This window comes from Oncorhynchus masou, chromosome 18 (assembly GCF_036934945.1).
Source record: "Oncorhynchus masou masou isolate Uvic2021 chromosome 18, UVic_Omas_1.1, whole genome shotgun sequence".
In the NCBI taxonomy this organism is placed as follows: domain Eukaryota; kingdom Metazoa; phylum Chordata; class Actinopteri; order Salmoniformes; family Salmonidae; genus Oncorhynchus; species Oncorhynchus masou.
Window position 1 is genome coordinate 78,522,032 of NC_088229.1, and position 25,597 is coordinate 78,547,628.

At 46.9% G+C, this 25,597-nt stretch overlaps 1 protein-coding gene across 5 annotated transcripts in view; it reads left to right on the forward strand.

Annotated features, from left to right (window-relative positions):
• The window catches only part of LOC135505290 (AT-rich interactive domain-containing protein 4B-like), a 157,122-nt gene extending 134,098 nt beyond the window's left edge, over window positions 1–23,024 (forward strand). For 3 of the 5 annotated variants that reach the window (XM_064924528.1, XM_064924529.1, XM_064924530.1), the window contains 4 exons: window positions 15,788–15,997; window positions 19,949–20,033; window positions 20,190–20,421; window positions 21,497–23,024. In XM_064924528.1, the coding sequence (XP_064780600.1) occupies window positions 15,788–15,997; window positions 19,949–20,033; window positions 20,190–20,421; window positions 21,497–22,920 (1,951 nt within the window). In that variant the 3' untranslated portion in view covers window positions 22,921–23,024. The remainder of the gene's footprint in view (window positions 1–15,787; window positions 15,998–19,948; window positions 20,034–20,189; window positions 20,422–21,496) is intronic. The other 2 variants (XM_064924531.1, XM_064924532.1) reach the window with 2 other exon arrangements.
• Window positions 23,025–25,597: the final 2,573 nt, after the last annotated feature.

Below are 25,597 nucleotides of genomic sequence, written 5' to 3' on the forward strand. Positions count from 1 at the left end.
GCTTACCTCCCGCAATATGACTGGTAAACTCGCAATGGCTGCCTGGTATTGTGATGCAATGATTTCCATGGTAACGTAGAATGTTGATAACATGATGTTAACTGATGTAGCTCATACTTTTGTATTTTTTTAAATGTCAGTTGAGTTGAATCAATAAATCAGAGCACATATTGAATGGTGTGATATTTTAACAGTTATAGCTATAACCGCAGTCATTTGTCTGACCAATAACCATCATCCAAAACTCCATGACAGTCACAGCCCTAGTTGTTGGCGTTGACCTGGATTTGGACATGTTGACTGTACTTCCTGTCTCACGTTACTACTGCGTCTGCACGCTGCAACAGCCTCGAACTGCTGTGCCGCTAAGCTGTGCTTTGCTGTGCCAACCTGCATAATCTTTCTCAGTGTCCTGAAACCCTTCCCACCACCCCTCCCCTCTCTGCAGCTCTGACTGTGTACTATAGCACCCCCTTGTGGCTGTTATACCTACTACAACTCAACCGAAACCTCAAGTCAATGAGTGCGAATGAGTTGTGATGGGTATGTGGTGTCTGGATGATGAAGGTTAGCTGTAATGATAAGTCGGTAGAGGACCAGACCGAGGCTTGATGATGTATGGTTTTTATAAAGGAAGTTGTAGCATAGTGGTATTTATGTATTATAACGCTGATACTGTCCCAATTATGAATATTTATCTAAACAGGAAGAAGAGAGGGTTAGGAAGCAGGCTGATGACCACTGGAGACAAGACCTGAGGGTTGGGTAGGCTAGGGGGTTATTTATTAGTAGTGGCTTGGAGGCTAGGGGGGGGTTATTTAGTAGTATTGGCTTGGAGGCTAGGGGGGTTATTTAGTAGTATTGGCTTGGAGGCTAGGGGGTTATTTAGTAGTAGTGGCTTGGAGGCTATGGGGGGTTATTTAGTAGTAGTGGCTTGGAGGCTGGGGGTTAGTTAGTGGCTTGGAGGCTAGTAGTATTGGCTTGGAGGCTAGGGGGTTATTTAGTAGTAGTGGCTTGGAGGCTATGGGGGTTATTTAGTAGTAGTGGCTTGGAGGCTGGGGGTTATTTAGTAGTAGTGGCTTGGAGGCTAGGGGGGTCATTTAGTAGTAGTGGCTTGGAGGCTAGGGGGTTATTTAGTAGTAGAGGCAAGGGGGTTATTTAGTAGTAGTGGCTTGGAGGCTATGGATTTTGTAGTAGTGGTTTGGAGGCTGGGGTTATTTAGTAGTAGTGGTTTGGAGGCAAGGGGGTTATTTAGTAGTAGTGGCTTGGAGGCTGTGGGGTTATTTTAGTAGTAATGGTATTGGCTTGAAGGCTAGGGGGTTTTTAGTAGTAGTGGTTTGGGAGGCTGGGGGTTATTTAGTAGTAGTGGCTTGGAGGCTAGGGGGTCATTTAGTAGTAGTGGCTTGGAGGCTAGGGGGGTCATTTAGTAGTAGTGGCTTGGAGGCTATGGGGGTAATTTAGTAGGAGAGGCTTGGAGGCAAGGGGGTTATTTAGTAGTAGTGGCTTGGAGGCTATGGGGGTTATTTTGTAGTAGTGGTTTGGAGGCTGGGGGTTATTTAGTAGTATTGGCTTGGAGGCTTGGGGGTTATTTAGTAGTAGTGGCTTGGAGGCTATGGGGGTTATTTTGTAGTAGTGATTTGGAGGCTGGGGGTTCTTTAGGGGGAGGCTAGGGGGTATTTAGTAGTAGTGGCTTGGAGGCTATGGGGGTTATTTTGTAGTAGTGGTTTGGAGGCTGGGGGTTATTTAGTAGTATTGGCTTGGAGGCAGTGGGGGGCTTATTTAGTAGTAGTGGCTTGGAGGCTATGGGGGTTATTTAGTAGTAGTGGCTTGGAGGCTGGGGGTTATTTAGTAGTAGTGGCTTGGAGGCTATGGGGGTAATTTAGTAGGAGTGGCTTGGAGGCTATGGGGGTTATTTAGTAGGAGTTGAGGAGGCTAAGGGGGGTTATTTAGTAGTAGTGGCTTGGAGGTTATGGGGGTTATTTAGTAGTAGTGGCTTGGAGGCTATGGGGGTTATTTAGTAGGTAGTGGCTTGGAGGCAAGGGGGTTATTTAGTAGTAGTGGCTTGGAGGCTATGGGGGTTATTTTGTAGTAGTGGTTTGGAGGCTGGGGGTTATTTAGTAGTAGTGGCTTGGAGGCTATGGGGGTTATTTAGTAGTAGTGGCTTGGAGGCTAGGGGGTTATTTAGTAGTAGTGGGGCTTGGAGGCAAGGGGGTTATTTAGTAGTAGTGGCTTGGAGGCTATGGGGGTTATTTAGTAGTAGTGGCTTGGAGGCTTGGAGGGGGGGGTTATTTAGTAGTAGTGGCTTGGAGGCTGGGGGTTATTTAGTAGTAGTGGCTTGGAGGCTAGGGGGTTATTTAGTAGTAGTGGCTTGGAGGGGGGGGTTATTTAGTAGTAGTAAGTAGTGGCTTGGAGGCTGGGGGTTATTTAGTAGTAGTGGCTTGGAGGCTTGGGGGTTATTTAGTAGTAGTGGCTTGGGGCTGGGGGTTATTTAGTAGTAGTGGCTTGGAGGCTAGGGGGTTATTTAGTAGTAGTGGCTTGGAGGCTTGTAGTAGTGGCTTGGCTAGGGGGGTTATTTAGTAGTAGTGGCTTGGAGGCTGGGGGGGTTATTTAGTAGTAGTGGCTTGGAGGCTAGGGGGTTATTTAGTAGTAGTGGCTTGGAGGCTATGGGGGTTATTTAGTAGTAGTGGCTTGGAGGCTAGTGGGGTTATTTAGTAGGAGTGGCTTGGAGGCTGGGGGGTTATTTAGTAGTAGTGGCTTGGAGGTTGAGGAGGCTAGACTAGGGGGTTATTTAGTAGTAGTGGCTTGGAGGCTATGGGGGTTATTTAGTAGTAGTGGCTTGGAGGCTAGGGGGGTATTTAGTAGTTAGTTGGAGGCTAGGGGGTTATTTAGTAGTAGGTGGCTTATTTAGTAGTGGTGGCTTGGAGGCAAGGGGGTTATTTAGTAGTAGTGCTTGTGGCTTGGGGGTTAGTAGTAGTGGCTATTTAGTAGTATGGTTAGTTTTTATTTAGTAGTATAGTGGCTTGGAGGCTTGGAGGCTGGGGGTTATTTAGTAGTAGTGGCTTGGAGGTGGGGGTTATTTAGTAGTAGTGACTTGGAGGCTAGGGGGGTTATTTAGTAGTTGTGGCTTGGAGGTTAGGGGTTATTTAGTAGTAGTGGCTTGGATGCTATGGGGGTTATTTAGTAGTTATGGCTTGAAGGATTGGGGGTTATTTAGTAGTATTGTTTGTTTAGAGGCTAGGGGGGGTTATTTAGTAGTAGTGGCTTGGAGGCTTAGGTAGGGTTATTTAGTGGCTAGTGGCTTGGGGGTTAGTAGTGGCTTGGAGGCTAGGGGGTTATTTAGTAGTAGTGGCTTGGAGGCTGGGGGGTTATTTAGTAGTAGTGGCTTGGAGGCTTGGGGGTTATTTAGTAGTATTTAGTAGTTGTGGCTTGGATTTAGTAGTAGTGGTTTAGGGCAATGGGGTTATTTAGTAGTAGTGGCTTGGAGGCTAGGAGGGTTATTTAGTAGTAGTGGCTTGAAGGCTTGGGGGTTATTTAGTAGTAGTTGGGGTTTGGAGGCTCGGGGGGGTTATTTATTTAGTAGTAGTGGCTTGGAGGCTAGGGGGGAGGTTATTTAGTAGTTAGTGGCTTGTAGTAGGGCTTGGATTGGGGGTTATTTAGTAGTTAGTTGAAGGATTGTTTGTAGTAGGCTTTGGAGGCTAGGGGGTTATTTAGTAGTAGTGGCTTGGAGGCTTAGGTAGGGAGGCTTATTTAGTAGTAGTGGCTTGGAGGCTAGGGGGTTATTTAGTAGTAGTGGCTTGGAGGCTGGGGGTTATTTAGTAGTAGTGTGGCTTGGAGGCAATGGGGGTTATTTAGTTGTAGTGGCTTGGAGGCTAGGGGGTTATTTAGTAGTAGTGGCTTGGAGGGCTTGGAGGGGGTTATTTAGTGGTCGTGGCATGGAGGCTAGGGGGGTTATTTAGTAGTTGTGGCTTGTAGGCTAGGGGGGTTATTTAGTAGTAGTGGCTTGGAGGCTGGGGGTTATTTAGTAGTAGTGGCTTGGAGTTTTATTTAGAGTATGTGCTTGGAGGGGGGGTTATTTAGTAGTAGTGCTTTGCTTGGGGGTTGTTTTGTAGGCTTGAGGGGGGGTATTTAGTAGTAGTGGCTTGGAGGCTAGGGGGTTATTTAGTAGTAGTTGCTTGGAGGCTTTAGAGGTCTAGAGGCTGGGTTATTTAGTAGTAGTTGCTTGGAGGCTAGGCTGGGGGTTATTTAGTAGTAGTGGGGGGTTATTTAGTAGTAGTGGCTTGGAGGCTGGGGGTTATTTAGTAGTAGTGGCTTGGAGGCTAGGGGTGTTATTCAGTAGTAGTGGCTTATTTAGGAGACTAGGGGGTTATTTAGTAGTAGTGGCTTGGAGGCTTTTATTTAGAGGATCGGGAGGCTGGGGGTTATTTAGTAGTAGTGGCTTTAGGCTTGAGGAGGGTTATTTAGTAGTAGTGGCTTGGAGGCTAGGGGGTTATTTAGTTATTTAGTGGCAGTGGCTTGGAGGCTGGGGGTTATTTAGTAGTAGTGGCTTGGAGGCTTGGAGGCTGGGGTTATTTAGTAGTAGTGGCTTGGAGGCTTGGGGGTTATTTAGTAGTAGTGGCTTGGAGGCTTGGGGGTTATTTAGTAGTAGTGGCTTGGAGTAGTAGTGGCTTGGAGGGGTTATTTAGTAGTAGTGGCTTGGAGGCTAGGGGCTTTTAAGCTTATTTAGTAGTAGTGGCTTGGAGGCTAGGGGGGTTATTTAGTAGTAGTGGCTTGGAGGGGTTACTTACTAGTAGTGTCTTGGAGGCTTTATTTTAGTAGTGGTGGCTTGGTGGCTTGGAGGGGGTTATTTAGTAGTAGTGGCTTGGAGGCTATGGGGGTTATTTAGTAGTAGTGGCTTGGAGGGGTTACTTACTAGTAGTGGGAGGCTTTATTTAGTAGTAGTGGCTTTTATTTTGTTTTAGGCTTGGGGGGGTTATTTAGTAGTAGTGGCTTGGATGCTAGGGGGTTATTTAGTAGTTTTATGGCTTGAAGGATTGGGGTGTTATTTAGTAGTATTGGTTTAGAGGCTTGGAGGCTGGGGGTTATTTAGTAGTAGTGGCTTGGAGGCTAGGGGGTTATTTAGTAGTAGTGGCTTGGAGGCTAGGGGGTTATTTAGTAGTAGTAGTCGTTTAGTAGGCTTGGAGGGGGGTTATTTAGTAGTAGTGGCTTGGAGGCTAGGGGTTATTTAGTAGTAGTGGCTTGGAGGCTAGGGGGGTTATTTAGTAGTAGTGGCTTGGAGGCAAGGGGGTTATTTAGTAGTAGTGGCTTGGAGGCTATGGGGGTTATTTAGTAGTAGTGGCTTGGGGGGTTATTTAGTAGTTGTGGAGGCTTGGGGGGTTATTTAGTAGTAGTGGCTGTGGGTTATTTAGTAGTAGTGGTTTTTAGAGGCAATGGGGGTTATTTAGTAGTAGTGGCTTGGAGGCTAGGAGGGTTATTTAGTAGTAGTTGCTTAGAGGCGATTTAGTAGTAGGGTTATTTAGTAGTATTGGCTTGGAGTAGTGGCTGGGGGGTTATTTAGTAGTAGTGGCATGGAGGCTAGGGGGGTTATTTAGTAGTTGTGGCTTGGAGGCTAGGGGGTTATTTAGTAGTAGTGGCTTGGAGGCTAGGGGGTTATTTAGTAGTAGTGGCTTGGGCGGCTGGGGGTTATTTAGTAGTAGTGGCTTGGAGGCTTGGGGGTTATTTAGTAGTAGTAGGGGGTTATTTAGAGTGGCTTGGAGGCTTGTAGGTGGCTTGGAGGCTATGGGGGTTATTTAGTAGTAGTGGCTTGGAGGCTAGGGGGTTATTTAGTAGTTATGGCTTGAAGGATTGGGGGCTGTTATTTAGTAGTATTGGAGGCTTTAGTAGTGGCTTGGAGGCTGGGGGTTATTTAGTAGTAGTGGCTTGGAGGCTAGGAGGGGCTTATTTATTTCGTAGTAGTGGCTTGGAGGCTAGGGGGTTATTTAGTAGTAGTGGTTTTGTGGCTGAGGGGTTACTTACTAGAGTGCTTTGAGGCTAGGGGTTATTTAGTAGGTTGGAGTGGCTTGGGGGGGGGTTATTTAGTAGTAGTGGCTTGGAGGCTAGGGGGTTATTTAGTAGTAGTGGCTTGGAGGCTCGGGGTTATTTAGTAGTAGTGGCTTGGAGGCTAGGGGGTTATTTAGTAGTAGTGGCTTGGAGTTTAGTAGTCTTGGAGGGGGGTTATTTAGTAGTGGCTGTGGCTTGGAGGGCTTGGAGGGGGTTATTTAGTAGTAGTGGTTTGGAGGCAAGGGGGGTTATTTAGTAGTAGTGGCTTGGAGGCTAGGGGGTTATTTAGTAGTAGTGGCTTGGAGGCTAGGGGGGTTATTTAGTAGTAGTGGCTTGGAGGATGGGGGTTATTTAGTAGTAGTTGGAGGCTTGGATTTAGGTAGTGGCTTGGAGGGGGGTTATTTAGTAGTAGTGGCTTGGAGGCTAGGGGGTTATTTAGTAGTAGTGGCTTGGAGGCTATGGGGGTTATTTAGTAGTAGTGGAGGCTTGGAGGTAGTGGCTTATTTAGTAGTAGTGGCTTGGAGGCTAGGGGGTTATTTAGTAGTAGTGGCATGGAGGCTTTATTTCGGTAGTGGCTTGGAAGCTGGGGGTTATTTAGTAGTAGTGGTTTGGAGGCTGGGGGTTATTTAGAAGTAGTGGCTTGGGGGTTATTTAGTAGTAGTGGCTTGGAGGCTTTATTTAGTAGTAGTGGCTTGGAGGCTATGGGGGTTATTTAGTAGTAGTGGCTTGAGGCTAGGCTTGGAGGGGGGGTTATTTAGTAGTAGTGGCTTGGAGGCTAGGGGGTTATTTAGTAGTAGTGGCTTGGAGGCTAGGGGGTTATTTAGTAGTAGTGGCTTGGAGGCTATGGGGGTTATTTAGTAGTAGTGGCTTGGAGGTTGAAGGGGGGGGCTGTTATTTAGTAGTAGTGGCTTGGAGGCTATTTAGTAGTAGGGGGTTTGGCTTGGAGGGGGGGTTATTTAGTAGTAGTGGCTTGGAGGCTTGGGGGTTATTTAGTAGTAGTGGGAGGCTTGGTAGTAGTGGCTAGGGGGTTATTTAGGTAGTTATTTTATTTAGTAGTGGCTTGGAGGCTAGGGGGTTATTTAGTAGTTATGGCTTGGAGGCTTGGGGGTTATTTAGTAGTAGTGGTTTAGAGGCTTTAGTAGTTGTTGGCTTGGAGCTGGGGGTTATTTAGTTGTGGCTTGGAGGCTATTTAGTAGTAGTGGCTTGGAGGCTAGGGGGTTATTTAGTAGTAGTGGCTTGGAGGCTGGGGGGTTATTTAGTAAGTATTTAGTGGCTTGGAGGCTATGGGGGTTATTTAGTAGTATTGGCTTGGAGGCTATGGGGGGTTATTTAGTAGTAGTGGCTTGGAGGCTTGGGGGGTTATTTAGTAGTAGTGGCTTGGAGGCTATGGGGGTTATTTAGTAGTAGTGGCTTGGTAGGCTTGGGGGGGGTTATTTAGTAGTAGTGGCTTGGAGGCTTGTAGTAGTGGCTTGGAGGCTAGGGGGTTATTTAGTAGTAGGCTTGAGGCTTGTAGTAGTGGCTTGGAGGCAAGGGGGTTATTTAGTAGTAGTGGCTTGGAGGCTAGGGGGGTTATTTAGTTAGTGGCTTGGAGGCTATGGGGGTTATTTAGTAGTAGTGGCTTGGAGGCTAGGGGGGTTATTTAGTAGTAGGGCTTGGAGGCTATTTAGTAGTAGTGGCTTGGAGGCTAGGTTGAGTAGTGGCTTGGAGGGGGGGGTTATTTAGTAGTAGTGGCTTGGAGGCTAGGGGGTTATTTAGTAGTAGTGGCTTGGAGGCTTGGAGGGGGGGTTATTTAGTAGTAGTGGCTTGGAGGCTGGGGGTTATTTAGTAGTAGTGGCTTGGAGGCTAGGGGGTTATTTAGTAGTAGTGTGGCTTGGAGGCTTGGGGGGTTATTTAGTAGTCGTGGCTTGGAGGCTTGGGGGGTTATTTAGTAGTAGTGGTTTATTTAGTAGGCTTGGAGGGGGTTATTTAGTAGTAGTGGCTTGGAGGCTATTATTTAGTAGTAGTGGCTTGGAGGCAAGGGGGTTATTTAGTAGTAGTGGCTTGGAGGCTGGGGGTTATTTAGTAGTAGTGGCTTGGCTGGGGGTTAGGCTTTGGGGGGTTATTTAGTAGTAGTGGCTTGGAGGTTTATTTTGGCTTGAAGGATTGGGGGTTATTTAGTTTGGAGGCTATTTAGTATTTAGTAGTAGTGGCTTGGAGGCTAGTAGTGGGAGGCTGGGGGTTATTTAGTAGTAGTGGGGGTTTGGAGGCTTGGAGGCAATGGGGGTTTATTTAGTAGTAGTGGCTTATTTAGTATTTAGTAGTAGTGTGGCTTGGAGGCTAGGATTGGGGGTTATTTAGGGTTATTTAGTAGTATTGGCTTGGAGGCTATGGGGGTTATTTAGTAGTATGTGGCTTGGAGGCTATTTAGGTAGTGGTTGGATTTATTTAGTAGTAGTGGCTTGGAGGCTATGGGGGTTATTTAGTAGTAGTGGCTTGGAGGCTTGGAGGGGGGGTTATTTAGTAGTAGTGGCTTGGAGGCTGGGGGTTATTTAGTAGTAGTGGCTTGGAGGCTTGGGGGTTTATTTAGTAGTTGTGGCTTGGAGGCTAGGGGGTTATTTAGTAGTAGCTTGGGAGGCTTGGGGGTTATTTAGTAGTATGGCTTGGAGGCTATGGGGTTATTTAGTAGTAGTGGCTTGGAGGCTATGGGGGTTATTTAGTAGTAGTGGCTTGGAGGTTGAGGAGGCTTGGGGGGTTATTTAGTAGTCGTGGCTTGGAGGCTATGGGGTTATTTAGTAGTAGTGGCTTGGAGGCTGGGGGGAGGCTATTTAGTAGTATGTGGGAGGCTTGGAGGTTATTTAGTAGTATTGGCTTGGAGGCTGGGGGGTTATTTAGTAGTAGTGGCTTGGAGGCTGGGGGTTATTTAGTAGTAGTGGCTTGGAGGCTATGGGGGTTATTTAGTTTTGGAGGCAAGGGGGTTATTTAGTAGTAGTGGCTTGGAGGCTATGGGGGTTATTTAGTAGTAGTGGCTTGGAGGCTAGGGGGTTATTTAGTAGTAGTGGCTTGGAGGCAAGAGGGGTTATTTAGTAGTAGTGGCTTGGAGGCTAGGGGGTTATTTAGTAGTAGTGGCTTGGAGGCTAGGGGGTTATTTAGTAGTTTTAGTAGTAGTGGCTTGGAGGCTAGGGGGGTTTTTAGTAGTAGTGTCTTGGAGGCTAGGGGGGTATTTAGTAGTCGTGGCTTGGAGGCAAGGGGGGGTTATTTAGTAGTAGTGGCTTGGAGGCTGGGGGTTATTTAGTAGTAGTGGCTTGGAGGCTAGGGGGGTTATTTAGTAGTAGTGGCTTGGAGGCAAGGGGGTTATTTAGTAGTAGTGGCTTGGAGGTAGTAGGGGGGGGGCTTATTTAGTAGTAGTGGCTTGGAGGCTAGGGGGTTATTTAGTAGTAGTGGCTTGGAGGCTAGGGGGGTTATTTAGTAGTAGTGGCTTGGAGGCTGAGGGGGTTATTTAGTAGTATGTGGAGGCTTGGAGGCTATGGGGGTTATTTAGTAGTATATGGCTTGGAGGCTATGGGGGTTATTTAGTAGTAGTGGCTTGGAGGCTGGGGGTTATTTAGTAGTAGTGGCTTGGAGGCTTGGGGGTTATTTAGTAGTAGTGGCTTGGAGGTTGAGTGGTAGGGCTTGAGGGGGGGGGGTTATTTAGTAGTAGTGGCTTGGAGGCTATGGGGGTTATTTAGTAGTAGTGGCTTGGAGGCTAGGTGGGTTATTTAGTAGTAGTGGCTTGGAGGTTGAAGAGGTGAGGGGGTTATTTAGTAGTAGTGGCTTGGAGGCTAGGGGGGTTATTTAGTAGTAGTGGCTTGGGGGTTATTTGTAGGCTGGAGGGGTTATTTAGTTACTAGTAGTGGTTGGAGGCTGGGGGTTATTTTAGTTGTAGTGGCTTTGAGGCTAGGGGGTTTATTTTGTTGTAGTGGCTTGGAGAGGGGGTTATTTACAAGTTGTGGCTTGAAGGATTGGGGGTTATTTAGTAGTAGTGGCTTGGAGGCTATGGGGGTATTTAGTAGTTGTGGCTTGAAGGATTGGGGGTTATTTAGTAGTGGCTTGGAGTGGCTTGGAGGCTATGGGGGTTATTTAGTAGTAGTGGCTTGGAGGCTTTGGGGTTATTTAGTAGTAGTGGCTTGGAGGCTTTGAGGGGAGTTATTTTTTAGCTAGGGGGTTATTTAGTAGTAGTGGCTTGGAGGCTAGGAGTCCAGGGGGTTATTTAGTAGTAGTGGCTTGGAGGCTTGGAGGCTAGGGGGGTTATTTAGTAGTAGTGGCTTGGAGGCTAGGGGGTTATTTAGTAGTAGTGGCTTGGAGGCTAGGTGGGTTATTTAGTAGTAGTGGCTTGGATGCTTGGGGGTTATTTAGTAGTAGTGGCTTGGAGGCTTGGGGGGTGGCTTGTTATTTAGTAGTAGTGGCTTGGAGGCTAGGGGGTTATTTAGTAGTAGTGGCTTGGAGGCTAGGTGGGGTAGTGGCTTGGATGGGGGTTATTCAGTAGTAGTGGCTTTAGAGGCTTGGGGGGTTATTTAGTAGTAGTGGCTTGGAGGCTAGGGGGTTATTTAGTAGTAGTGGCTTGGAGGCAAGGGGGTTATTTAGTAGTAGTGGCTTGGAGGCAATTGGGGCAATGGGGTTATTTAGTAGTAGTGGCTTGGAGGCTTGGGGGTTATTTAGTAGTAGTGGCTTGAAGATTGGGGGTTATTTAGTAGTAGTGGCTTGGAGGTTGATTTAGTAGTTGTGGCTTGAAGGATTGGGGTTATTTAGTAGTAGTGGCTTGGAGGCTAGGGGTTATTTAGTAGTAGTGGCTTGGAGGCTGGGGGGCTTATTTAGTAGTAGTGGCTTGGAGATTTAGCTCCAGGGGGGTTATTTAGTAGTAGTGGCTTGGAGGCTAGGGGGTTATTTTTAGTAGTAGTGGCTTGGAGGCTAGGGGGTTATTTAGTAGTAGTGGCTTGGAGGCTATGGGGGTTATTTAGTAGTAGTGGCTTGGAGGCTTGGGGGTTATTTAGTAGTAGTGGCTTGGAGGCTAGGGGGTTATTTAGTAGTAGTGGCTTGGAGGCTATGGGGGTTATTTAGTAGTAGTGGCTTGGAGGCTAGGTGGTTATTCAGTAGTAGGGTTATTTTAGTAGTAGTGGCTTGGAGGGGGGGTTATTTAGTAGTAGTGGCTTGGAGGCTAGGGGGTTATTTAGTAGTAGTGGCTTGGAGGCTATTTAGAAGGGGCTTGGGATTGGGGGTTATTTAGTAGTAGTGGCTTGGAGGCTTGGGGTTATTTAGTAGTAGTGGCTTGGAGGCTAGGGGGTTATTTAGTAGTTGTGGCTTATTTTTAGTAGTAGTGGCTTGGAGGCTTGGGGGTTATTTAGTAGTGGCTTGGAGGATTGGGGGGTTATTTAGTAGTAGTGGCTTGGAGGCTTGGGGGTTATTTAGTAGTAGTGGCTTGGAGGCTGGGGGGTTATTTAGTAGTAGTGGCTTGGAGGTTGAAGAGGGGGGTTATTTAGTAGTAGTGGCTTGGAGGCTATGGGGTTATTTAGAAGTAGTGGCTTGAAGGCTTGGGGGTTATTTAGTAGTGGTGGCTTGGAGGTGGCTTGGGGGGGGTTATTTAGTAGTAGTGGCTTGGAGGCTTGGGGTTATTTAGTAGTAGTGGCTTGGAGGGGGTTATTTAGTAGTAGTGCTTTGGAGGCTTGGGGGTTATTTAGTAGTAGTGGCTTGGAGGCTTGGGGGTTATTTAGTAGTAGTGGCTTGGAGGCTAGGGGGGTTATTTAGTAGTAGTGGCTTGGAGGTTGATTGTATGGGGGGGTTATTTAGTAGTAGTGGCTTGGAGGCTAGTGGGGGTTATTTAGTAGTAGTAGTGTGGCTTGGAGGTTAGGGGGGTTATTTATTTTAGTAGTAGTAGTGGCTTGGAGGGGGGTTATTTAGTAGTAGTGGCTTGGAGGGGGGGTTATTTAGTAGTAGTGGCTTGGAGGCTAGGGGGTTATTTAGTAGTGGCTTGGAGTGGGGGTTGGAGGCTTGGAGGGGGGTTATTTAGTAGTATTTAGGCTAGGGGGTTATTTAGTAGTGTGGCTTGGAGGCAATGGGGTTATTTAGTAGTAGTGGCTTGGAGGCTATGGGGGTTATTTAGTAGTAGTGGCTTGAGGGGGGGTTATTTAGTAGTAGTGGCTTGGAGGCTGGGGGTTATTTAGTAGTAGTGGCTTGGAGGCTAGGGGGGTTATTTAGTAGTTGTGGCTTGGAGGCAAGGGGGTTATTTAGTAGTAGTGGCTTGGAGGCTTTGGGGGTTATTTAGTAGTAGTGGCTTGGAGGCTAGGGGGTTATTTAGTAGTAGTGGCTTGGAGGATGATTGGGGGGTTATTTAGTAGTAGTGGCTTGGAGATTTAGGTTGTGTCCAGGGGGGGTTATTTAGTAGTAGTGGCTTGGAGGCTAGGGGGGCTATTTAGTAGTAGTGGCTTGGAGGCTTATTTTTTAGTAGTGCCTTGGGGTTGTTATTTAGTAGTAGTGGCTTGGAGGCTTAGGGGGTTATTTAGTAGTAGTGGCTTGGAGGCTAGGTGGGTTATTTAGTAGTTGTGGCTTAGAGTAGTTGCTTGGAGGGGGGGTTATTTAGTAGTAGTGGCTTGGAGGTTGTGGCTTAGATGCTTGGAGGGTTATTTAGTAGTAGTGGCTTGGAGGTTATTTAGTAGTAGTGGCTTGGCGGCTGGGGGTTATTTAGTAGTAGTGGCTTGGAGCCTATGGGGGTTATTTAGTAGTATGTGCTTGGAGGCTAGGTGGTTATTCAGTAGTAGTGGCTTGGAGGCTTGGGGGTTATTCAGTAGTAGTGGCTTGGAGGTTGAGGAGGCTTGGGGGGGTTATTTAGTAGTCATGGCTTGGAGGCTATGGGGGTTATTTAGTAGTAGTGGCTTGGAGGCAAGGTGGGTTATTTAGTAGTCGTGGCTTGGAGGCAAGGGGGATTATTTAATAGTAGTGGCTTGGAGGCAATGGTGGTTATTTAGTAGTCGTGGCTTGGAGGCAATGGGGGTATTTAGTAGTAGTGGCTTGGGGGGTTATTTAGAAGTAGTGGCTTGGGGGCTGGGGGGTTATTTAGTAGTAGTGGCTTGGAGGCTAGCGGGTTATTTAGTAGTTGTGGCTTGAAGGATTGGGTGTTATATAGTAGTAGTGGCTTGGATGCTTTGGGGGTTATTTAGTAGTAGTGGCTTGGAGGCGAGGGGAGTTATTTTTTAGTAGTGCCTTGGAGGTTGAGGATGATTGGGGGGTTATTTAGTAGTAGTGGCTTGGAGATTTAGGAGTCCAGGGGGGTTATTTAGTAGTAGTGGCTTGGAGGCTAGGGGGGCTATTTCGTAGTAGTGGTTTAGAGGCTCGGGGTTGTTAATTAGTAGTAGTTGCTTGGAGGCTAGGGGGTTATTTAGTAGTTGTGGCTTGGAGGCTAGGTGGGTTATTTAGTAGTTGTGGCTTAGATGCTTGGAGGGTTATTTAGTAGTAGTGGCTTGGAGGCTTGGGCGGTTATTTAGTAGTAGTGGCTTGGCGGCTGGGGGGTTATTTAGTAGTAGTGGCTTGGAGCCTATGGGGGTTATTTAGTAGTATGTGCTTGGAGGCTAGGTGGTTATTCAGTAGTAGTGGCTTGGAGGCTTGGGGGTTATTCAGTAGTAGTGGCTTGGAGGCTATGGGGGTTATTTAGTAGTAGTGGCTTGGAGGCAAGGTGGGTTATTTAGTAGTCGTGGCTTGGAGGCTTGGGGGTTATTCAGTAGTAGTGGCTTGGAGGTTGAAGAGGTGAGGGGGGTTATTTAGTAGTAGTGGCTTGGAAGCTAGGGGGGTTATTTAGTAGTAGTGGCTTGGAGGCTTGGGGGGTTATTTAGTAGTAGTGGCTTGGAGGTTGGGGGTTATTTTAGTTGTAGTGGCTTTGAGGCTCGGGGTTGTTAATTAGTAGTAGTTGCTTGGAGGCTAGGGGGTTATTAAGTAGTTGTGGCTTGGAGGTTGAGGAGGCTTGGGGGGGTTATTTAGTAGTCATGGCTTGGAGGCTATGGGGGTTATTTAGTAGTAGTGGCTTGGAGGCAAGGTGGGTTAGTTAGTAGTCGTGGCTTGGGGGTTATTCAGTAGTAGTGGCTTGGAGGTTGAAGAGTTGAGGGGGGTTATTTAGTAGTAGTGGCTTGGAAGCTAGGGGGGTTATTTAGTAGTAGTGGCTTGGAGGCTTGGGGGGTTATTTAGTAGTAGTGGCTTGGAGGCTGGGGGGTTACTTAGTAGTAGTGGCTTGGAGGTTGGGGGTTATTTTAGTTGTAGTGGCTTTGAGGCTAGGGTTTTATTTTGTTGTCGTGGCTTGGAGGATATGGGGGTTATTTAGAAGTTGTGGTTTGAAGGCTAGGGGGGGTTTATTTAGTAGTAGTGGCTTGGAGGCTATGGGGGTTATTTAGTAGTAGTGGCTTGGAGGTTGGGGGGTTATTTAGTAGTAGTGGTTTAGAGGCTAGGGGGGTTATTTATTAGTAGTGTCTTGGATGCTAGGGGGGTTATTTAGTTGTCGTGGCTTGGAGGCAAGGGGGATTATTTAGTAGTAGTGGCTTGGAGGCAATGGGGGTTATTTAGTAGTCGTGGCTTAGAGGCAATGGGGGTTATTTAGTAGTATTGGCTTGGAGGCTTGGGGGGTTATTTAGAAGTAGTGGCTTGGGGGCTGGGGGGTTGTTTAATAGTAGTGGCTTGGAGGCTAGGGTGGTTATTTAGTAGTAGTGGCTTGAAGGTTTAGGAGTCTGGGGGGGTATTTAGTTGTCGTGGCTTAGAGGCTAGGGGGTTATTTAGTACTTTTGGCTTGGAGGCTAGGCACTTATTTAGTAGTAGTGGCTTGGAGGTTTTGGAAGCGAGGGAGGTTAATTAGTAGCAATGGCTTGGAGGCTATGGGGGTTATTTAGTAGTAGTGGCTTGGAGGCTCGGTGGGTTATTTAATAGTAGTGGCTTGGAGGCTCGGGAGGGTATTTAGTAGTCGTGGCTGGGAGAGTGAGGAGGCTATGGGGGGTTATTTATTAGTAGTGGCTTGGAGGCGAGGGGGGTTATTTAGTGGTAGTGGCTTGGAGGCTAGTGGGGTTATTTCGTAGTAGTGGCTTAGAGGTTGAGGAGAATAGGGGGGCTATTTAATGGTAGTGGCTTGGAGGCTAAGGGGGTTATTTAGTAGTAGTGGCTTGGAGATTGAGGAGGCTAGTTGGGGTTATTTAGTAGTAGTGTGTTTGGAGGCGAAGGGGGGTTATTTAGTAGGAGTGGCTTGGAAGCTAGTGTGGTTATTTCGTCGTAGTGGCTTGGATGCTAGGGTTTTTTTTTAGTCGTAGTGGCTTGGAGGCTGGGGGGTTATTTAGTAGTAGTGGCTTGGAGGCTAGGGGGTTTATTTACTAGTATGTGCTTGGAGGCTGGGGGGTTATTTACTAGTAGTGTTGTGGAGGCTAGGGGGGTTATTTACTAGTATGTGCTTGGAGGCTGGGGGGGTTATTTAGTAGTAGTGGCTTGGAGGTTGAGGAGGATTATTTAGTAGTAGTGGCTTGGAGACAAGGAGGGTTATTTAGTAGTATGTGCTTGTAGCCTAGGGGGGTTATTTATTAGTTGTGTGTTGTTGTTTTTTTAGTAGTAGTGGCTTGGAGGTTGGCGGTTGTCCCAGGCCAATGGTGGGTTTGGCCTACCTAGTGGCAGGTAGTGAGAGTGGGGTTTGGGTGGGTTTGTGGTTGTGGTTGTGGTGCATTGTGGGAAGCCTAGGACCAGGAAGTGAACAGGAAGCTGAACTGTGTTTCATTGATTTCAGGGATGAGAGCTGCAGTCAGGAGGGCGATGGTGGTGATGAGGATCTGGGGGAGGAAGGGGAGGAGTTTGAGTGTTACCCCCCGGGGATGAAGGTGCAGGTGAGGTATGGGCGCGGTCGCAGCCTGAAGACGTACCAGGCCACTGTGAAAGAGGCTGACGTGGAGGGGGGAGAGGTGCTCTACCTGGTTCACTACTGTGGCTGGAACGTCAGGTAAGATTAGCAGGACACACAGCCCTGGGGAATATGACCTTTCACCTCAATATATCTATCACCTGACCACTACTAGTTGATATTAATATATATATTAGTGGAGAGGTGTGGCTGGAATGTTAGGTAAGATTAGCAGGACACACAGCCCTGGGGAATATGACCTTTCACCTCAATATATCTATCACCTGACCACTACTAGTTGATATTAATATATATATTAGTGGAGAGGTGTGGCTGGAATGTCAGGAAAGATTAGCAGGACACACAGCCCTGGGGAATATGACCTTTCACCTTCCTAGCCACCACTAGTATTACAGATATATTATTTACCCTCCTCAAATAGACCCAGCTGTAAATATAAAGAGCTTACCTTTTCAATGGAGATCCCTATAGCAACAACATGGATATTCCTTCATCTCTGTTTTGAAACAAGCTCACATATATTATATTTATATATCATTGATTATATCATACCATCAGCTATAGATAATGTAATGTTCCCTCTGTGACACGACGAATGAATTATCATTGATTATTTCTTACCGTCAGCTATAGATAATGTAATGTTTTTTCTGTGTCAGGACTAATTAATTATCATTGCACTGTGGACATCTAGTGGTTAACATTGAGAATTGGGGCAATTAGTAATGACTTTGGTTTGTTGACGTTTTAAGGTATTGACTGACAGTTTGTCTCCCCGTCCGTCTGTTTGTCTGTCCTCCCACTGTCATCTAGAGACGGGCTGAGTTTGACCATAAAACAAAGCTCTTTCACAGAGCCTTCTCATTGAAGAATAGAGCTATTTTATGAAGTCCTAAGCCACTTTAAAATGCCATTTAATCCTCATTCACGTTATAGGGCCAAACCTACCCAAGCCAAGCTGAGAAACTGAGCTTGCCTGGTTAAACATCCACCATAATTGCTGGAACCATACTGGAAAGGACCACAAGCAGAAGGGTACGGTGTGGGTGGGCCCTATCGTGTGAATCTGGTATTAAAGTGCTGCTATACTGACCTCTACCTCTCTCCCCCCTGGGCCAGAGACAGGGTAATAAATACACTGTTACTATGTAGAAGTACAGTTGGCATACATAAGACAGACACAATAGTGAAGAGCTTTTCACAGTGAGACCAATGTAGGGATGTCATTGTCTTACTGTTGTTTTGTGGTTGAATTCCATAAGTTGTTGAGCAGAGGTTCTTTTCTCTGCGTTACTGTGTCTTGTGACATTGGAAGACTTTCATTCCTTTCTGTAGATCCAAGTAGACTACCTTTGGGTAGTTAAACATTCTGTAATTAATTTCTATGGTTGTTGGTATTGTCATAGTGTTGACTTATCTTAAGGTTGTTTTATTCCATAATTATAATGTGGATTTGTCTTCATTAAGGCTGTCTTATTCCATGTAATAATTTTAATTTATCTTAATTATGGTTGTTTTATTCCATTATATAATTATGGGGCAGCAGGTAGCCTAGTGGTTAGAGCGTTGGACCAGTAACCGAAAGGTTGCAAGATCAAATCCCCGAGCTGACAAGGTAAAAATCTGCCGTTCTGCCCCTGAACAAGGCAGTTAACCCACTGTTCCTAGGCCGTCATTGAAAATAAGAATTTGTTCTTAACTGACTTGCCTAGTTAAATAAAGGTAAAATTTAAAAAATTATGTTGATATACAGTACCAGTCAAAAGTTTGGACACAGCTACTCATTCCTGGATTTTTCACTATTTTCTATATTGTAGAATAATAGTGAAGACATCAAAACTATGAAATAACACATATGGAACCATTTTGTAACCAAAAAATGTTAATCCAATCAAAATATATTATATTTTAGATTCTTCAAAGCTGCCTTGATGACAGCTTTGCACACTCTTGGCATTATCTCAACCAGCTTCACCTGGAATGCTTTTCCATCAGTCTTGAAGAAGTTCCCACATATGCTGAGTACTTGTTGGCTGCTGTTCTTTCACTCCCCAGTCTAACTCATCCCAAACCATCTCAATTGGGTTGAGGTCGGATGATTGTGGAGGCCAGGTCATCTGATGCAGCACTCCAGCACTCACCTTCTTGGTCAAAAATCCCTTACACAGCCTTGAGGTGTGTTGGGTCATTGTGCTGTTGAAAAAGCAATGATAGTCCCACTAAGCCCAAACCATATGGGATGGCGTATCACTGCAGAATGCTGTGGAGGCCATGCTGGTTAAGTCTGCCTTGAATTCGAAATAAATCATTGACAGTGTCACCAGCAAAGCACCCCCACACCATCACACCTCCTCCTCTTCCATGCTTCACGGTGGGAAATACACATGTGGAGATCTGTTCACCTATTCTGCGTCTCACAAAGACATGGCCGTTGGAACCAAAAATCTCATATTTGGACTCATCAGACTAAAAGACAGATTTCCACCGGTATAATGCCCATTGCTCATGTTTCTTGGCCGAAGCAAGTCTCGTCTTCTTATTGGTGTCGTTTAGTAGTGGTTTCTTGCCAGCATTTCAACCATGAAGGCCTGATTTTTTTTCAAGTATTTTTTTTAACCTTTTTAACAAGGCAAGTCAGTTAAGAACAAATTGTTATTCCAATGACGACCTACCCGGGCCAAACCCGAAGTTGTACGACACTGGGCCAATTATGGGACTCCCAATTATAGCCGGTTGTGATACAGCCTGGAATCGAACCAGGGTCTGTAGTGACAGCTCTAGCACTGAGACCGCTGCGCCACTCGGGGGTCTCCTCTGAACAGTTTACGTTGAGATGTGTCACTTGAACTTTGAAGCATTTATTTTGGCAGCAATTTCTGAGGCTGGTAACTCTGGGTCTTCCTTTCCTGTGGCGGTCCTCATGAGAGACAGTTTCATCATAGCACTTGATGGTTTTTGCAACTGCACTTGAAGTAACGTTCAAAGTTGTCATTATCCGTATTGACCGACCTTCACGTCTTGAAGTAATGATGGACTGTTGTTTCCCTTTGTTTATTTGAGCTGTTCTTGCCATAATATGGATTTGGTATTTTACCAAATAGGGCTATCTTCTGTATACCACCCCTACCTTGTCACAACACAACTAATTGTCTCAAACCCATTACGAAGGAAAGAAATTTCACAAATGAACATTTAACAAGGCACACCTGTTAATTAAAATGTATTCCATGCATCTCATGAAGCTAGTTGAGAGAATGTCAAGATTGTGCAAAGCTGTCGTCAAGGCAAAGGGTGGCTACTTTGAAGAATCTCAAATATAATCTTCCCTTGTGTTCGAAATGGCACCCTATTCCCTATATAGTGCACTACTTTTGACCAGGGTCAATAGATAATCCCATAGGTAGTGCACTACTTTTGACCAGGGCCAATAGAGAATCCCATAGGTAGTGCACTACTTTTGACCAGGGCCAATAGAGAATCCCATAGGTAGTGCACTACTTTTGACCAGGGCCAATAGAGAATCCCATAGGTAGTGCACTACTTTTGACCAGGGCCAATAGGGAATCCCATAGGTAATGCACTACTTTTGACCAGGGCCAATAGGGAATCCCAAAGGTAGTGCACTACTTTAGACCAGGGCCCATATTGAATCCCATAGGTAGTGCACTACTTTTGACCAGGCCCATTTTGAATCCCATAGGTAGTACACTATATTTGACCAGGGCCCATATTGAATCCCATAGGGCTCTGGTCTAAAGTAGTGCACTATATAGGGCTCTGGTCATAAGTAGTGCACTATATAGGGCTCTGGTCTAAAGTAGTGCACTATATAGGGCTCTGGTCTAAAGTAGTGCACTATATAGGGCTCTGGTCTAAAGTAGTGCACTATATAGGGCTCTGGTCTAAAGTAGTGCACTATATAGGGCTCTGGTCTAAAGTAGTGCACTATAAAGGGAATGGGGTGCCATTTGGGCCATAGGTTTTATAACTGACCTTTGATTGACTCTCTGTCTCTGTCTCTCCCGTTAGATATGATGAGTGGGTCAAAGCTGACAAGATTGTCCGTCCGGCCAATAAGAATGTTCAGAAGATCAAGCACCGTAAGAAAATAAAGGTAGGAGAAATAAATGTTGTTGCTTTTTATTCTATTTTGCATATTAGCCATTTCAAATGAATATACAGAATAAACAGTTGTTTCTGTCTATGAAGATAACCACAAGATGCACAACATTACTCTGGAGCCCTAAACATGGTCTTCCTGCCCTCCCAGAACAAAGCGGAGAGAGAGCGCAACCGCCTGGAGCAACTGAACGAGGACCTGGGGAGTCCGTCCCCCAACAGACTACGTGTCCCCCGCCCCTCCTCCAAATCCCTCGGCCCCTGCTCTGCCCATGAGCGCCATGTCTTCTCCAAGATGGAGGACGGTGAGAACCAAAGGACTCTGACTCTGCAGTCTCCAGTCAAGTCTATTGAAATCACTTCTATCCTCAATGGCCTGCAAGGTAGTCACTGCTCTACCTGGCGTTGTACTCTTAACAGTATACAGGTGGTCACTGCTCTACCTGGCGTTGTACTCTAACAGTATACAGGTAGTCACTGCTCTACCTGGCATTGTACTCTAACAGTATACAGGTAGTCACTGCTCTACCTGGCTTTGTACTCTAACAGTATACAGGTAGTCACTGCTCTACCTGGCTTTGTACTCTAACAGTATACAGGGAGTCACTGCTCTACCTGGCTTTGTACTCTAACAGTATACAGGTGGTCACTGCTCTACCTGGCGTTGTACTCTAACAGTATACAGGTAGTCACTGCTCTACCTGGCGTTGTACTCTTAACAGTATACAGGTGGTCACTGCTCTACCTGGCGTTGTACTCTAACAGTATACAGGTAGTCACTGCTCTACCTGGCATTGTACTCTAACAGTATACAGGTAGTCACTGCTCTACCTGGCGTTGTACTCTAACAGTATACAGGGAGTCTCTGCTCTACCTGGCGTTGTACTCTAACAGTATACAGGTAGTCACTGCTCTACCTGGCGTTGTACTCTAACAGTATACAGGTGGTCACTGCTCGACCTGGCGTTGTACTCTAACAGTATACAAGTAGTCACTGCTCTACCTGGCATTGTACTCTAACAGTATACAGGTAGTCACTGCTCTACCTGGCGTTGTACTCTAACAGTATACAGGTAGTCACTGCTCTACCTGGCGTTGTACTCTAACAGTATACAGGTAGTCACTGCTCTACCTGGCGTTGTACTCTAACAGTATACAGGTAGTCAAATGGATAGGATATGTCATTCAAATTACATTTTGTTTCATGACTTTGACTATTGAACAAGTTAGCAAATTTTAAGCGACATTTTTTACTCAATGTTATGCTTTTTGAGTGTTGAACAATTAACTTTTTTAATTTGAGTAGTTTTAGAGTTCAGTAGATTGTATTTCACTCCATAGAACTATTCTACTTTGATTGGGAGTGCTGTTGTGTTTCCTAAGCCATTGTAGTGGAAGTTTGTGGTGCCAAAATCGTAGTCAAGGTAGTAAAATGTTGCTTTTCTTTTCTTCCTTCAGCCTCAGAGAGTTCAACAGACGAGTCTGATCAGGATGGTGGGCGTGAGGACGACGATGACCATCCAGGTTCAGGGGGTCGCGGCAGTCTCCGAAAGGGGGGTCCCCCCAAACCCCTTCACGCCTTAGACTGCTGGGAGGGTACCGCCTCTACCGATGTCCCCAAACCACCATTTCTCACAGGGAAGAGCCAACAACCAATCAGCGTCGAGACCCCGGAGGCTGGGAAGCGGCGTAGCCAACTAGAGTTTGAGGCTGAGAGGGAGGGGCCAGGTAGCTCCGCCTGCAGGAAGAGGAAGTCAGAAGGAGTGGCAGGGGAGCAACAGACCTCTAAAGGACCCCCGTCCAAAACCAAGCTCCCAACCAGGAGCACCAGGAGCGCAGACTGGCTGCCGGGAGGCTCCAACAGGAGGGCCCAGGAAAGAGCAGGAGGTCTTGGGGAAGACAGAGGAGGAGCGGGAGGTTCCTCTAGCAGCAGCTCAGATGATGGAGGTGCACCTCCCACTGAGCCCCACCAAGCCGATGGAGACCGACCCAGCTCACGTCCCAAACCTTCCCCCTCTAAGAAGTACAACGGCATGAAGGACAAGAGTGGCACCGGGGGTGGAGGCGGCGCCCGCCCTGCGGGATTCTGGGAGATCCCTGAGAAGAGGGCTAAGATGGCATCCAGCGGCGTGGAGGAGAGGGAGAGAGAGAGAGCGAGACCGGCGGGTGGCAGTCGTACCAAGGGCCAGAAGGATGTGTGGTCCAGTATTCAGGCCCAGTGGCCCAAGAAGACCCTGAAGGAGCTGTTCTCTGACTCCGACACAGAGGCTGCTAACTCCCCTCCTCCGCCTGGACCGGCCCAGTCCTCATCATCATGCCACGAGGAGAGGGAGAGCAGGGGGGAGCGGGATGGGGACGCGGCAGGAGTTGGAGGCCCGGAGAGGGAAGGCAGGGGGGAACGGGACAGGGAGGGAGACGAGGCAGGAGGAAGAGGCCCGGAGAGGGAGATTAGAGGGGAGCGGGGCGGGGAGGGAGACGAGGCAGAAGGAGTCCCGGAGAGGGAGGACCATGACCTCTCAGAGGAGAACCAGGGGCAGGAGAAGAGGAGGAGTGAGCAGGAGTTCCCCTCCAGTGGATCTAACTCAGTTCTCAACACCCCTCCCACCACCCCAGAGTCCCCATCCATGGGACATAGCAGTAGTGGGGCCATGGCGCAAGGGGCTGGAACTGGCTCTAACCGGACTCAGCCCTCCTGTCCTCCCCTGTCTGTAAACCCTGCTCTGGGTACAACGCCCTCCTCTGACCCCTTGGCTCCGGGGCACCCCAACACCCTGGTAGAGGAAGGTGGTTGTGGTCGCAGTGAGACAGACAGCAGTACAGTGGAGGTGGAAAGTCTAGGAGGGGAGCTGCAGGACCAGGACTTACCCCCAGGTAAGTGTTGACAAGCCAAATGGTTGCTGGCATCAGTGTCCTAGATACCGTCACCAGCCGTTGTGCCCTTGAGCAAGACGCTTAACCTGCTCACAGGGCACTACACTAGTAGCTGCCCACTGCTTCAGCCTTTCCCACATACATGTGTATTTGTGTGTACAGTGCCTGCAGAACGTATTCATACCCTTGATTTTGTTTTATTTCATTCATGCTTTCAGTCGACGAGATTGAATTATGCATTTAGACTGCTTAAAAACACAGAGGATACTACATTCTATTAAACAAGTTCTAACCGGCCTACCAACTGGTGCAGCATCGCAGTGCTAGAGGCGTCACTACAGACCCGGGTTCTCTCCTGGAATCATTGTTGTATCACAACCGGCCGTGATCGGGAGTCCCATAGGGTGGCGCACAATTGGCCCAGCGTCGTCCGGGTTAGGGGAGGGTTTGGCCGGGGGGCTTTACTTGGCTTTACCTGGCTCTTACTTGGCTCTGGCGACTCATTGTGGCGGTCCGGGCGTTGGGGAGTTGAAGCGATGAGACAAGAGCAAAATTGGGGAGAAAAATGGGGTAAAATACAAAAAAAATGAACAAGTCCGATGGCAGTGGCTATGGTCGGATCTTTCTGTATATTTGTTCTTGTATTGATGCTGGACTGTTGGCTCTGTTTGCAGAGGATTCTGCCAGTACGGTCTCTTCTTCTCTGTGGTAGTAGATCATGTAGAGGGTCCAGTACTGTCCGTGACTGTCTCTGTTTTGTGTTATTATCTTGCTTGGCCTTTTCTGTACGCTTTCCAGTGCTGCTTCCTGCTTCTTTATGCAGCCCACCAGAAACACACTTTTGTCCTGACTTTACTTTCATTAATCTGATGACTGTTATTTATCTAATCAACTAACTATGTTTAATTGTTACCCAATTATACAAATCATGTAACAATTAACTCATTAGGATTTGCGGCACCACGAGAGCAGTTATTTAGTTACCATCTCCCCAATTAAACTCTAAAGGTCTTGACCTTTCACATTCATAAACAGTCAGCTTATTCATCATAACCTCGTATCATATGATGTCGTAACCTTGCATCGGCAAAAACCTGAGCCTTAATTATGATTCAGTTTCTCTCGGTGGACCGGGTTAGAAAATGTCTTGGGCCTTTTCGCTGCACGCTTGTCAGGATTAATTGTCCAAAAGGGGACCCCACCCATCTTCTACTGTTGTTCTCCTCTGCTGTCGTCCGGTATCCGGTAACTTGTCATGTCGTCCTGAACAGAACGACAGAGTTTATTCTACTTCCATTCGCTCTGGAAGATGCTTCTTTGAAGATAGGCTAGCCAGCCGTGTCGATGGTTCCCCAGTGGGGTGATGAGAGTAGTAGAATACGATGGTTTGAGCAGAATGGTTAAATCAGCTTTTCTAGATACTTTACTTAGGATCAGCCGTACCAGTGATTGTCCGTGAGGTGACTTTATCTCTACCTCGCATTGACATTCACAGTTCAAACCACTTTAAACGTGAGCTGTACTTCTCTCTGGTGTAATATGTTCATTCTTAAACCATCATTTTATACAATTGGCTCAAAAGGGCGGTTCCGACAGGCTGATATGCTCTCTGACCTCACTCAAGGGGGCGGTGACTACTAACTTGTACAAAGTTATAGAAAAAAATTCCTTTTATGTTTCTAAAATCATATCCCTCTCTTAACCAAAACACTTTCATCATTTTTCATATAGCATGCACAACGTAGAAGATGTAGTGTTACAGTATTTCCTCTATAACATTGTTGATGGCATCACAAAATAACAAACAACCCGACATCAGTGTTCTTTTAGGTTGCCTCTGACCACTCCCCACGTTCTATGTTAGAAATATTGTTCCAGCATTTGCTTTACAGCGTGTTAAGAGTTTCGGCGGGGAAAATCTTTCAAACAAAGGCAAATTCCTGTGGTGAATTTGGAGAGGGAGAGAGCTGAACATTCTTGTCCTTGATTTACAACTGCCATTATCCCGGCATGGTCGGATGAGAGTGGTATAGACGTCATCAGTGGGAAGACTGTTTCTTGCCATCACAGTTAGGAAGTGGAGATGCCTTGAACTTTTTTTCAATGTCTGGTTAATGGATGGCCCCCACTGAGTTAGTTGTCCAAGTGGAAGCCAAGGTATTTTGTGCATGCTTCAACTGGAACAGCCTGACCACCCAGTATTAGTGGAGCTGGTTCCAACTGGAACAGCCTGACTACCCAGTATTAGTGGAGCTGTTTCCAACTGGAACAACCTGACCACCCATTATTAGAGGAGTAGGTTCCAACTTGAACAACCTGACCACCCAGTATTAGTGGAGCTGGTTCCAACTGGAACAGCCTGACCACCCAGTATTAGTGGAGCTGGTTCCAACTTGAACAACCTGACCACCCAGTATTAGAGGAGCTGGTTCCAACTAGAACAACCTGACCACCCAGTATTAGTGGAGCTTGTTCCAACTGGAACAGCCTGACCACCCAGTATTAGTGGAGCTGGTTCCAACTGGAACAGCCTGACCACCCAGTATTAGTGGAGCTGGTTCCAACTGGAACAACCTGACCACCCAGTATTAGAGAAGCTGGTTCCAACTAGAACAACCTGACCACCCAGTATTAGTGGAGCTGGTTCCAACTGGAACAGCCTGACCACCCAGTATTAGTGGAGCTGGT